The sequence below is a fragment of the Conger conger genome, chromosome 2 (genome assembly GCF_963514075.1).
Source record: "Conger conger chromosome 2, fConCon1.1, whole genome shotgun sequence".
In the NCBI taxonomy this organism is placed as follows: domain Eukaryota; kingdom Metazoa; phylum Chordata; class Actinopteri; order Anguilliformes; family Congridae; genus Conger; species Conger conger.
Genome location: NC_083761.1, coordinates 89,259,466 through 89,271,965, shown reverse-complemented (window position 1 = coordinate 89,271,965; position 12,500 = coordinate 89,259,466). Strand labels below are relative to the sequence as shown.

Genomic DNA, 12,500 nt, shown 5'->3' with positions numbered 1-12,500 from the left:
TTGGGCTCCTCCATAGAGAAGGCCTTGTTCTCCATGTACATGGTCTGAGCGGCCTGTTGCTCCTTCAGGATGGTCTCGTACCCGACCCCGCGGGGCGGGGGGGGGTACAGCTCCGCCCCGTACGCTGGAGGCTCCGCCCCCTGGTCCGTGAGCGCACAGATCTGCGGCACGGCATACAGCAGCAGGAACACCCAGCCGTCCGTCACCAGGGCGATGGCCAGGGTGGGGTCGTCCCAGCTGGGGTCGCCGTGGCGACGGTTGCCGTAGACGTACATGGCGGCCCAGGCGGCCCAGATGGCGGCGGACAGGAGGCCCGTGAGGAGGATGAAGGCCGCGTCGCGCCGCCAGGCCGGCTGCTTCCCCGCCAGCGCGGGGACGGTGGCCAACATGGCCGCCAGCAGCAGCACCATCACGTACACCAGCGCCGCCACGAAGTCCCAGTTAGCGATGGCGCAGGGCGCGGGAACCGTGGAGTTCAGGGGCGGGCTCCTCACCACGGTAACGATCAGCCACTCCGTGTTAATGACGACCTCCACCAGCCAGAGTGCCAGAGCGGCGAGGCAGAGCCAGCCGCCGCCCGGTCGCCAGTCCCGCCGCGCGAGGGAGCTCAGGGCCGCCGCGTGCACCAGCAGGCAGGAGAAGCTGGCGCCGAACAGCACGCCAAACAGGAAGCGCCGCGCCACGCAGGTGGCGAAGCCCCGCCCCACCACACAGGCGAAAGCCAATCCAAACAGGCCCAGCGTGGCCAGCAGGAAGCCGGCCTGCAGCCCGACCACGCCCCTCCGCTTCCCGGCCGCGAACGGCAGGCTGGCCAGCAGGACGAGTGTCAGCATGAGGGCACTCACCACGCCCCCCGCCGCGAACGCCTCCACCACCACGCCCCACACCGCGCCCAGGTCACACAGCGCAAAGTACTGGGGCTCCACCCCCGAGCCACACCCCTCAGGAGTGCTGTTCCCCGCCCCCGCGCCCGGCCCCGCCCACATCCACAGCAACAGGAGTCTCACAGCCACGCCCAGCGCCATCGAACCTGCAACCAGGACAGTACATTACAGTACGTATTGTTATATTACAGTACAGTAACGCACATTACATTACAGTACGTATTGTTATATTACAGTACAGTAACGCACATTACATTACAGTACGTGGGTTACATTACAGTACAGTACACAATACATTATATTACATTGTGTTTGTTACATTACAATACAAACATTACATTACTATACATTGTATTACCCTGAAATTATCCAAAGTGAGGAACAACAGGGTCATTTAGGCATTTCTTCTCAGGCCAAATCAGCTCAACCGCATTCAAATCTGTGATAATCCAGCATGGAATTACCCAACAAATGCAGCCACATACACACACAAATACAAATACACACACACACACAATTGTGGCTACACTGGGGATCGAACCACCGGCCTTGTGGGTCCCAGTCATTTACCTTAACCACTACGCTACAGGCCGCCCCATTCACACACACACATGCGCAAATACACAAACACACACACGCAAATACACACACACTCATTGACGCAGACACACTAGTGTCACAGTTAACCATTGGTAATTCCCAGTTTCTCCGTAATCATCTGACAGCCCACACAATAAGAGCCCATGCAGTGCACACATGGGCACTGTCAGCGTGGGTTAATCATTGAGAGACGGGCCTTCAGAAAGACAGGGGGCTCTAAAAACAGCCATCTGTACAGGTGCCCTGTCTCTGCCATGGCCTGCTAATCACTGATAACACTGTTAAATAAATATTGATTTTGTGGGGGTTGGACTTTGGGGGTAGGGGTCCAAAGAGGGCGGGTCTTTCAAGGTGATGAACAGATGAGAGGTGATCAGAGGGGCGCTTCTGTTTCTGTAACCTGCGCTGATCCATCACATGCCATTCAGCCGCCATTTCCCCTCTGCATCTCTCTGCTGGCTCAGGCGCATAATTGGCAGCCGAGCGGGCCAATCACGCCGTGCACTGCCGGCGGGGGCGGGACTTCAGGAAAGACGGAGGCACACCTGTGCAGGTGTGGGAAGCGCGCGGCGCAGCGGTATTGAGAACAAATATTTTGTCTTTTATGGAGGTTATGTTATTATTATTATTATTATTATTATTATTATCTGAAAATGGGAAATAATTCAGATTTTTTTAGCAGGAGAGGAAAGCTACCAACACACACCGATAACGTTAGAAATGTAACCCTGCATCGGAAGAGCCACACCCGCTAAAGATAGTTAGGCAGTTAGGCAAATTTTCCCCCGGATAATATTTATGGGTTCATTTGCTTGTTAGAAAGGTTTCTCAAGAAGGTTTGATGTCACAGTTATGAATTGGGACAGTTTTCAAAATTCTAAGTGTTAATATGTTGTTCTCTTTGAACACATCAGTAAAAACACAATAGCTGAATTGAGAACATACATCATCATCATCATCATCATCATTATTAGGCTATGTTATTTAAAGTAGGCTACGTAGTATTGCTGGTATGTAACTTTACCAGAAGTTAGGCAACTACTGTTATGTTAACAAGCTATTATTCTACATTGCGGTTAGATTTTTTGTAAAATTGTAACTTTCACAACAATGGATGCCGAGTCTTGTTAAAACTTTCCTCGATGCTTAAACCGGAGGTCTTACCTGTGGAGCTCTACCTTGGAAGAGGTGAAATCCGCCGCTACTCGAGCGCAGCCCACAAAGTAAAAATGCGGACTGCGATATGTACGTCTCGACGACAAGACAACAGCGTAACTTTCTGTAAAGCGTTTGTGCGTATATTTAAGCAATTTAAGAGTGTAATATTGAAAGTTCGCCAAAGTGGGCCGAGTTCCTAACTGGCAAAGTCTTTGTATAACGTGATTTAGAGTGATTTCCCCCGCATATGTAGCCTACGTATAATCATGTTGTTCCTGATCGCAGTCGAATGTAGCAGCTCTCTCTCTCCCTCCCTCTCTCTCTTCCCCCGATCTGTCTCTCTCTCCCTCCCCCCTCTCTCTGTGGAGCTGCTCTCTCTCTCCCTCCCTCTCTCTTCCCATTTCTCTCTCTCTCTCTCTCTCTCTCTCTCTCTCTCTCTCTCTCTCTCTCTCTCTCTCTCTCTGTGTAGCTCAGATGAAATCCAGCATCTAAGTACCTCTCCGCATGCGGTTCAGGTGCCTCCTTTCCTGCCCCGGAATATCTCATAGAGGCCCTCTGTGCTGGTCACAATAAGACCCACTGTAACACAGGGAAAGCACTGGCAGCACGGCTGCAGCTGTGCCAAGCAGAAGTTGTTCCCTGGACCCCACTTAGCTACTTAATCTGTTTTTGCTGACCCGTTTAGCGCGCAGCGGGCTTGTTTACGCCGCGCTTCTGCTGTGATGTGGCTGGAGATTTGGTGAATAGAGTCGCTTTGTTCGAGGTTTTGAACGGACCTCGCGAATGTTAAGAGTAGGCTATAGCCTATGTGACATGTTGTGTGTTCGTGTGTCAGGAATGACCGCACTGCGCGGAACTCACCGGCTTCGGGCAGCTGGGGCCTCGCGGACTGTAGGCTTATTTACAGATACACCCCGCAGTCTCTGCATTCTTGCGTTGGCATGATTTGTTTAGTTGCAACGATAGTGGAAATAAGTTAAGTGGGGCAATTTTGCTTTTGACATGTTTTTTAAAAACAAATGTAGGCTATAAACATCACTTGCCGGAATTGCAAGGACGCAAGAGGAAAAAAATAGGGGCATCGAAAAGTTTATTACTCATTATTCATGTTCAAATATCATATTCAGGCGTTGCGTCATTAAGGCACGGGATGGAGAGAGCGTGCAGTACGTGCGCGACGTCCTTTGGGAGTTTGCTCTCGTTGCTATGTGACAGAAAATCAGATTCGTTTCTAGCTGGTCCCGTCAACTAAGTTGTGGTTAGTGTGGGTATAACACTACTAAACTGTGCTTCAGGTACACATCGCTGTTAAAAAACGTAGGCCGTTGTAACCGTTGTTTTTCAGTTTACTTGTTTACTGGTGATTCACTCACTACATTTATGAAAAACAATATAAAATAATAACTCCCGGAGTTCCACCCCCCTGGTTAATAGAGGTAACAGTATCAGTACCTCTTCTCTTTTTTGAGAGGAAAGTGAGATCAAATAATGAAACAAGTAATTTAAAATTTTCCCCCATTTCTAAATCTTATTTTTCTCTCTTCTTTGGAAAAGATTCCCTATTGTAATAGTATTGTAATATTCCAGAATGTGTAAACAATGACACCTACAGGCCAGAATGGACGGACAGTTTGAAGTTGCGCTGAGGACCAGGGGAGGCAAAAGGCCGAGCTACCGCAAAATGGGCGGGCCTTCTCATACAAGCCAATGTAAACCATTTTTTTCACCCTACTCACTCCTTATTGGCTAAGACACCTAAAATGACGAGCCACGAATCAACCATTAGAATGAATACTGACATTGTGCTCGTCCAATCAATGGTTTCGAAATGTCCTTTCCTCTACCTACCTAGGTTTTTACCTACATTGTAGTGTGACGAAGGGCCGTTAGGTGAGAGATATAGGCTAAGTAGCGAGTCGTAGCAGGACATTTACGTTTCTTAAAGTTAATTCATGACAAGTTTACTTCATTACATTTTACTTATAAAATATATTCATTTAATGTCCAGTTTAGCATTTGTTTGGTTTATTTTCTTCTTTTTTTTTCTCGACCAAATGAAAGTAAAGGGGGAGGCTATCCCCCTTGCAAACCCTATCCCAACCGGGGCCTAGCTAACGTGAGCAGCGCGTTAGAAAACATGAATCTTACTGCCGATGTTGATCCCTGTGCCGTGGATAAATCAATATTTAGCAAAGATGAGTCTTACACTCAAAATCAGAATGGCCTCAGCTGACTGACTCATTCGATTAATGTGTGCCTGTTGAGACCATAGGCTGTACAAAAATAACTCCAACCCCACCTCTTCCAATTGCATGTCGCAAACACATAGCCACGTGCTTCAAACATGCTACGGTACAGACCTTGCTAACGTTAGATATAGCCTAAATGATCCAGGATTTTAAAAAATGCATAAGCTATTTGTAAGGATGGATGGCGCGGCCATGATTCCGTGGACATGGACATTATTTTAGCTAAAGAGGTAAGGTAGTACATTTGGTCAATTTCGAATTCTGATCATATTTATATTTATTCTGATTATATAGTTATTCACGTTAAAAGAAGTTTACTTGTGAGCTAGCTTCTGGGCTGAACTTAGGTTACCTGTGACAAGTTTGGACGACAGCTAGCTAGTCTGACGCTACAGTATTGCTTGATTTTTTCTGAAGATGTTTGTGGTGGTTTTCTGGATTGCTGTAATGTTTACGTAGCTAAATCTGGCTTGCTAGTGAGCTTGCTGGTTGTATTAAGTTAACATTAACTTAAGTTAATGTTAAGTTACCTGTGGTCTGAAGTGGCCTGAGCCTGACAGCAAAACTTCTTGATTAATTCTGGCTAGCCAAACCTCACCTACGTTTAACTACTCAGACTCAATACCTCCGCTTCTTTTCCTTCGTGTAAATTAATCTTACAGTTGGTGTACTATATAAAGGTATCTTGGTTTACTCTGTTGGTTTATTGCTGCTGTTGCTACAACCTTCAATGTGTGTCCTTCTCTACATCAGTGCTTCTCCATGCTTTTGCCCCCAAGGCCTGATCCTGTGCACGGAAGTATTCCATCTTGCAATGTTATAATAATAATAATAATAATAATAATAATATTGACAATTAGTAGTAGTAGTAGTATTGTGGGACAGATTCCTCCAGGCTTTCCAAAGCGTTCCTCAGAGCGGAGAGAGAGAAACGAGGGGTGGAAGAGAGGGGACTCAACATCTCCTGCGTCAGAAAACGGACTGTCGCTTAATTTGAGTATTCCTTTGTGCTTTGTTTTGTTCATTCAGTGCGCAGATACACGACTGGAGACACAGCCAATGACTTGATATATGCACGTTTTTAATCGCTGTCTGTTCTGTTGTTCTCCACCAGGTGGCGTGACACTCCATGAGACACTGGGTGACATTGCGGTTTCCACCAGTCTTGGTGTTTAGACACAGTTATGTTTCTTAGACTGCATCGTTACATTATGGCTGTCTGTGCTGTTGTGACACACTGGCGGCGTAGAGTTTACTGTACAGTCAGTGGCAAACGTTTGTGAACAATACTGCAAAAAGAGCACTGTTCTGAGAAACACATGCACCTATGTAAAAATTAAACAATCTGCGCTCAATTAATTAATTCTAGGCTTTGCTGAAAATTAGATAATGTATGGGAAAAATCAACACACACATCAACACTAGTAAGCACCCGCACACTGTTCACATGTTCATATCTCTCTTCATGAGCCACATAACTAACATTAAAACTATTAAACAAACCTTTGTCTTATACATAGGAAAATTACCAAACACTTAAATCCCCTACATTTTACGACACAAATGAAACAGTGCTGTTTGAATGATGAGTGATCAGCACACACGCAGCTGCAGGGCTGCCAGGCAGCAGGGCGTTGCTCAAACATGAACAAAACAAACCAGCACAAAGAAATGTAAAATGAAGCGACAGTCGGTTTTCTGACCCAGGAGGTGCTGAGCCTCCCCTCCCCTCCCCTCCCCTCGCCTCCCCTCCCCACCTCACTCCTCTCAGGGCCTGTATATCAGCGCGGTTCCCTTTCTTATATAGAGGTATTATATTACCTTGTATCCAGTCATCCGGCATTTCTCCAGTTTCTAAAGACTGTCTAAAAATACTTGCCAGTGGTTTAAGGATGATCTCACCTTGTTCTTTAAGCGCCCTTGGGAATATGCCATCTGGGCCTGCTGCCTTATTTATGGAATTATTTGGTACTTATTTTATGTGGATTTGAGAATGTGTCTCAGTAGGTTGGATGCACTTATTTTCTGTGGATTTGAGAATGTGTCTCAGTGGGTTGGATGCACTTATTTTATGTGGATTTGAGAATGTGTCTCAGTGGGTTGGATGCACTTATTTTCTGTGGATTTGAGAGTGTGTCTCAGTGGGTCGGATGCACTTATTTTCTGTGGATTTGAGAATGTGTCTCAGTGGGTTGGATGCACTTATTTTATGTGGGTTTGAGAATGTGTCTCAGTGGGTTGGATGCACTTATTTTATGTGGATTTGAGAATGTGTCTCAGTCGGTCGGATGCAGATCTGCTGCCTGTAGGTCAGACCCTGCTGGGAGGGTGAAATACGTAATTGTTTTAGATTCTGTTGACTCCCCAGGTCCGACATCGGCTCCAAGCTGGTTCTGAGGAGACCCCAGTGCATTAATGCAGACTTCACTGAGAGCTGTATTATGGTGAGAGCACACTCAGAAGAATAAACAAAAAACATGAAGTGTCATTTTATTAACATGAACAATAACAATAAGATTATTATAACACTGCTGTGACTAATAATAGTGATTATTTCAGTAAAGTTGAGCAGTAACAGTACAGGGCTGGTCTTGGCTGTGTAAAGTTGGTCTTCTCTGTGATGTTCTGTCAGGACCACTCAGTTACTTGGGCTGTCACAATGACAATATAAACAGCCAATCAGCACGCTGCCCTGCATATGATTGGCTGTTCACTGAGAGAGGCGTGGCCACATCCAGGCAGAGCAGAATGAAGCAATCTGCTGAAGCACTGCTTCACAGGGGAGCACTCAATCAAACTCAATCTCTCTCAATCTCTCCCCCCTTTCTCCCATTTGTCTCTCTCTCCCTCTCTCTATCCCCTTGCTCTCTCTCCCCCACTTTCTCCAATCTCTCTGTCAATCTCCCCCCCTCTTTTTACCCTCTCTCTCGCTCTCTCATTCTCCCTCTCTCTCTCTGTCTCTCTCTCTCTTTTCCCCACTCGCTCTCTCTCTCCTCTAATTGGTTTATAATCGAATGCAGCATTAATTCAACCTGCAGATCTCCGTAACTGGCCCTTTTTCCAGAACATTCTTCACAGCCTGGACCATCACACTCACTTCACCCTGAACACCATGAGTAACATGAACAATGTCCCATGAGCATCATGCACTGCTCCAATACCGCTCCCTGATTTCATTGTACAAAAATATATTGGACCTCCAAGCAGTAAGCATTATTTTACAGAGAGTGTTTTTTGCGGCTGGTTTCAGCGTGACTGTTCAGTATAGCAATGGAACAAAAACAGTAGTGGCTAAGCTATCTTGTGTTACCAGACGTGCGTTCAAGCTGCCAACGTTATTCCAACTTTTCTTCAGTTCGCCGCGAACGTTAGCTAACAGTTAGCAAGTGTGCGGCGAACAAAAATGGTTGATGTTACATTTTAATCAATGTAATAGCCTGTGTGCTCTTACCTTTAAAAAGAAATTAGATAGCGTTGTTTAACCAAAGTCGCATCCATTTGTATTAAAAAGCCGTTGGTGGCAAACTAAATGGAATGTTCATTTAAAATCGGTCAACAGTAACTGTCTGCTGCAAACATAGCGCCAGTTCGCCGCGAACGTTATTGGACTTGAACACACGTCAGCTTTCCTTTAGAGCGCTAAAACCAGAACCAGACCAGGCCATTCTCCTCTGACCTCTCTCATTAACAGGGCATTTCTGCCCACAGAACTGATTTGCAGATTAGATATTTGCATTAAAAAGCAGGTGTACAGGTCTACCTGATAGAGTGGTCAGTGAGTGTATGTTCTATGTTTGGAACAACAAATAATTTGGACAGTTACATGCTTCACTAGAACACAGACCGCAGGCAGCATTATTTGATCGAAAACCAGGGGCGCAGCAGTCAGCTGGCTTTACACAAGGAAGGAGCTCTCAAAGCATCTGAATCAAATGATGATGGTTACCAACAAACCACCTGGCAAGCAAATTTAAAACTTTAGCCAAGCATTCTTCACTAACCTTTATCAAACAGGTCTTGAATTCCTAATATGATACACCCATTCCAGAATACAACCACTATATCAGTTCCACAAATAAGCATAACATGCAAAATCATCTTCCCTTTCTGCAGTCTCAGGTGACTGTATGCCCACCACAGTGAGCAGGTAATGCAACACACTGACCACATATTAAACATAATTAGCTATCAACAACAACTTCTTAAAATTTCTTCCCTTTTCTTTGTAAGAATTACATGCCTACCTTAAAAATGAAACATTTTCTAAAACAACTTTAGCCGATTAATTTGTTTATCCTTCAAAAATGTCTTTAGCCAAACAGATTTAATCAAACTTTGACAGACATGGGTATGTGCCATTGGCTTTTCTGGGAAAAGCACTTTATTGGGTATTGGATGTCCAGTAGAGGTCAGAAGAGTTTAAGTCCTTCTCCTGTGGCTTTGAAGGCAATATGTGTGCTGGTAAATATAATTTTGTTATTATTTTACTGATGTTGGTGTCGGCTGGTGACTGTGCAAGGCTGGGGTTCCTTTGCCCCGCGGACGACTGGAACACAGAGGAAACATTCACATAGTTAATATTTCATATTAGTGATAAAATAACACGGTGTGTGTTTGCACTGGGAATAATGGAACAGATCTGAAAAGGTGCCCATTCTGAGAACATACATGTGCATGTATATGCAGCGCTGTGTATGTAATGCGCTGTATATATACACACATGTATGCACACACATACACTTGATTAATCAGGGGTGGGGGCGGGCTTGGCCCCGCTGGAGAGCGAGGAGGTGGAGGGGGCGCGTCCAGCCGCAGTGGGCGGGGCCTGGTGGTGGGCGTGTCGGCGGATGGCAGGCTCCGCCCCTCGCAGCAACAGCACCGCACGCACGCTCTGCCGGAAGGCGGGGCTCGTGAAGCAGTACAGGAAGAAGTTGACGGCAGTGTTGAGCATGGCCACCATGTTGGCCAGGTCGTAGGCCAGGTGCACCCTCCAGTCGCTGCGCACCGACGCCCCGTACAGGTGGTACATGACCACGGCGGTGCGCGGCGCCCACAGCACGCAGAACGATGATGTCACCGCCAGCAGTGTGGCCGTGGTCTTCCCCAGCCGGCGCGGGGCCTGGGCGCTGGGGCTCTGGCCCCGCCCCCGCCTCAGACGCAGCACGATCAGCGAGTTCAGCACCAGGAAGATGGCGCATGGCAGGAAGTAGATGATGGTCACATGGGTCCAGATCAGAGCCCCGTCTGTCGCCGTGGGGACCCCGCCCTCCCGCCACAGGTCCGTCCACCAATAGAAGGGCACGCCCGAGAGCAGTGCCAGCGAGAACACGCCCCCCACCACGCGCCGCGCCCGGCTGGGGTAGCTGATTCGCCGGTGCTGCAGCGGGTGGCACAGCGCCACGTAGCGGTCCACGGTCAGCGGCACGGCCGTCCACACGGCCGCGTGATTGGCCGAGAACTCCAGCACGCTCACGGAGTGGAGCAGCAGGGCCGGAACCTTCCTGTGGAACACCGCCGTCTCCAGCAGGAAGCCCACAAACACGATGAAGAGCTGCGTCAAAATGTCCGCCCCCGTCAGAGCCAGCAGGTACACATACAACACCTTCTTACTGCACAGAGCCAAGCGCCAGAGAGCCACTGCAGTCAGGATGTTCACTGAGGGAGAGGGGGGGAGAGAGGGGGGGAGGGGGAGAGGGGGGAGGGAGAGAGAGGGGAGTGGGGGGAGAGAAGGTAAGAGAGATGGAGAGAGAGAGAGGGGGAGGGGGGAGAGGAAGAGAGAGCGGGAGAGAGATGTATAAGGGGGATGGAGTGGGAGAGGAGGAAGGAGAGAGACTCCCAAAATGAAAGTTTGTCAGGAGCGATAATTATTTTCATATCTACTACATATCTGGCAGCAGCACAGTGGTTTAGGCTCATATGATACCTTGGACCCTTCATGACATCAAGCTGTTTAACAAACAAATGTGTTTCATACTGTATCAGCGTCATTTACAGCTGAATCTAGTCCCAACGCCCAATTTCCATAGAGATCCATTCAAATGCAAAGAGTTTTAGTATCGCTTGTAGGACCTGAAAATAAAATTCTGAGGATGTTCATCATAATCAGGAAGTTATGGTATGCAGAGGATATGCAACAAAATAGAAAATATATTTTCATTTACATAACATTGCTGTGTCCCAAACATTATGGTGCTCTGTAATGGGGGCACTATGTATAAACACTGCTGTAATTTCTACATGGTGAAACCAAAATGTATAAAAGTGCCCTTTATTAAAATCGGACAATGTGCACATTGATATTGTTTATTACTGATACAGTACAGAACACATTTGTTGGCTGAATGGCTGTAAGTCATCAAGGGTCCTAGGTATCAAACCAGCCTCAAAAAAACGTCCTGCTACTAGATATACAAACGGTCTATGTATATCTACTATATCCACTGAGTTCAACAGGAACATTAGTCAGGAGAAATGTCTCATCTGGCAGCAGCACAGTGGTTTGATGCTCATGTGATACCTTGGACCCTTTATGACATAAAGCCATTTAGCCAACAAACGTGTTCTGTACTGTTTTGGTGTAATTTACAGCTGAATCTAGTCCCACCCCCCAGTTCTCATGCAGATCCATTGAAATACAAAGAGATTTTTTTGTACGACAACCTGAAAATAGGATGTCATGGCATGCAAAGAATATTCAATGAAATACAAAAGTACTGCAATTACAACATGGTGAAACCAATATGTACAAAATACCTTTTAATAAAAGCTTACACTTTGACCAAGTATGAATTGTTTCATTACAAACAGAGAAAATAAAACAGGAAAAAGCAGAAAAATGCAAGGTGTGTCTAAACGTTTGACTGGCTCTGTGTACACACTCACACTCACACACACACACTCACACACGCACACACACACACACACACACACGCTCACACACACGCACACTCACACACACAGCAGAACGTGCCGGGGCTGTACCTGGTACTCCCACGCACAGGAGGGCGCTGTAGTAGATGACGGGGATGTAGCCCAGAACACACTCAGACTGTGGGTCTCTGGCACTGTGGCCGTCCGTGCCCGAGGGGTCCGTGGTGTTTGACCAGGAGCTCATGACAGCTGTCAATCACCTGCGTCTGGAGCAACATCAAACACACAGATAACGTATGGACTCCACTCTGTTCTGTGCCGAACTTGGACTACTATCAGAGGTTCCCAAACTGTTCTGTGCCTAACTTGAGTTAGGAATATTTTTCCAAACAGGTTGGTGTGGGCATTATTGTTGTAGTTATGGTTCTTGGTGTTGACGTTATTATTGTAGTTATGGTTGTTGGTGTGGATGTCTATAGTTATTGTTGTAGTTATGGTTGTTGGTGTGGACGTTATTGTTGTAGTTATGGTTGTTGGTGTGGATGTTATTGTTGTAGTTATGGTTGTTGGTGTGGATGTCTATAGTTATTGTTGTAGTTATGGTTGTTGGTGTGGATGTCTATAGTTATTGTTGTATTTATAGTTGTTGGTGTGGATGTCTATAGTTATTGTTGTAGTTATAGTTGTTGGTGTGGATGTCTATAGTTATTGTTGTAGTTATGGTTGTTGGTGTGGATGT

General features: G+C 46.7%; 2 protein-coding genes across 2 annotated transcripts in view; both read right to left on the bottom strand.

Annotated features, from left to right (window-relative positions):
• The window catches only part of gprc5c (G protein-coupled receptor, class C, group 5, member C), a gene marked incomplete at its 5' end in the record, with an annotated part of 7,533 nt that extends 6,562 nt beyond the window's left edge, over positions 1 to 971 (bottom strand). The window contains one exon of the mRNA XM_061230623.1: positions 1 to 971. This exon is cut by the window's left edge and continues 5 nt beyond it. Within this exon, the coding sequence (XP_061086607.1) occupies positions 1 to 971 (971 nt within the window).
• Positions 972 to 9,635: 8,664 nt separating this feature from the next.
• Positions 9,636 to 12,005, bottom strand: gpr142 (G protein-coupled receptor 142). The gene is made up of 2 exons (XM_061230622.1): positions 11,873 to 12,005; positions 9,636 to 10,546 (listed from the first exon to the last, which is right to left on the bottom strand). Exons 1-2 carry the CDS (start codon positions 12,003 to 12,005, stop codon positions 9,636 to 9,638), a joined length of 1,044 nt encoding a protein of 347 aa, XP_061086606.1.
• Positions 12,006 to 12,500: the final 495 nt, after the last annotated feature.

Excerpts from the sequence above, each read along its gene's own strand:
- gpr142 (XM_061230622.1), bottom strand. The coding sequence starts at position 12,005 with ATGAGCTCCTGGTCAAACACCACGGACCCCTCGGGCACGGACGGCCAC. Across the intron at positions 10,547-11,872 it reads CCTGTGCGTGGGAGTACCAG|TGAACATCCTGACTGCAGTG; the intron begins GTACAGCCCCGG and ends CCTCTCCCTCAG.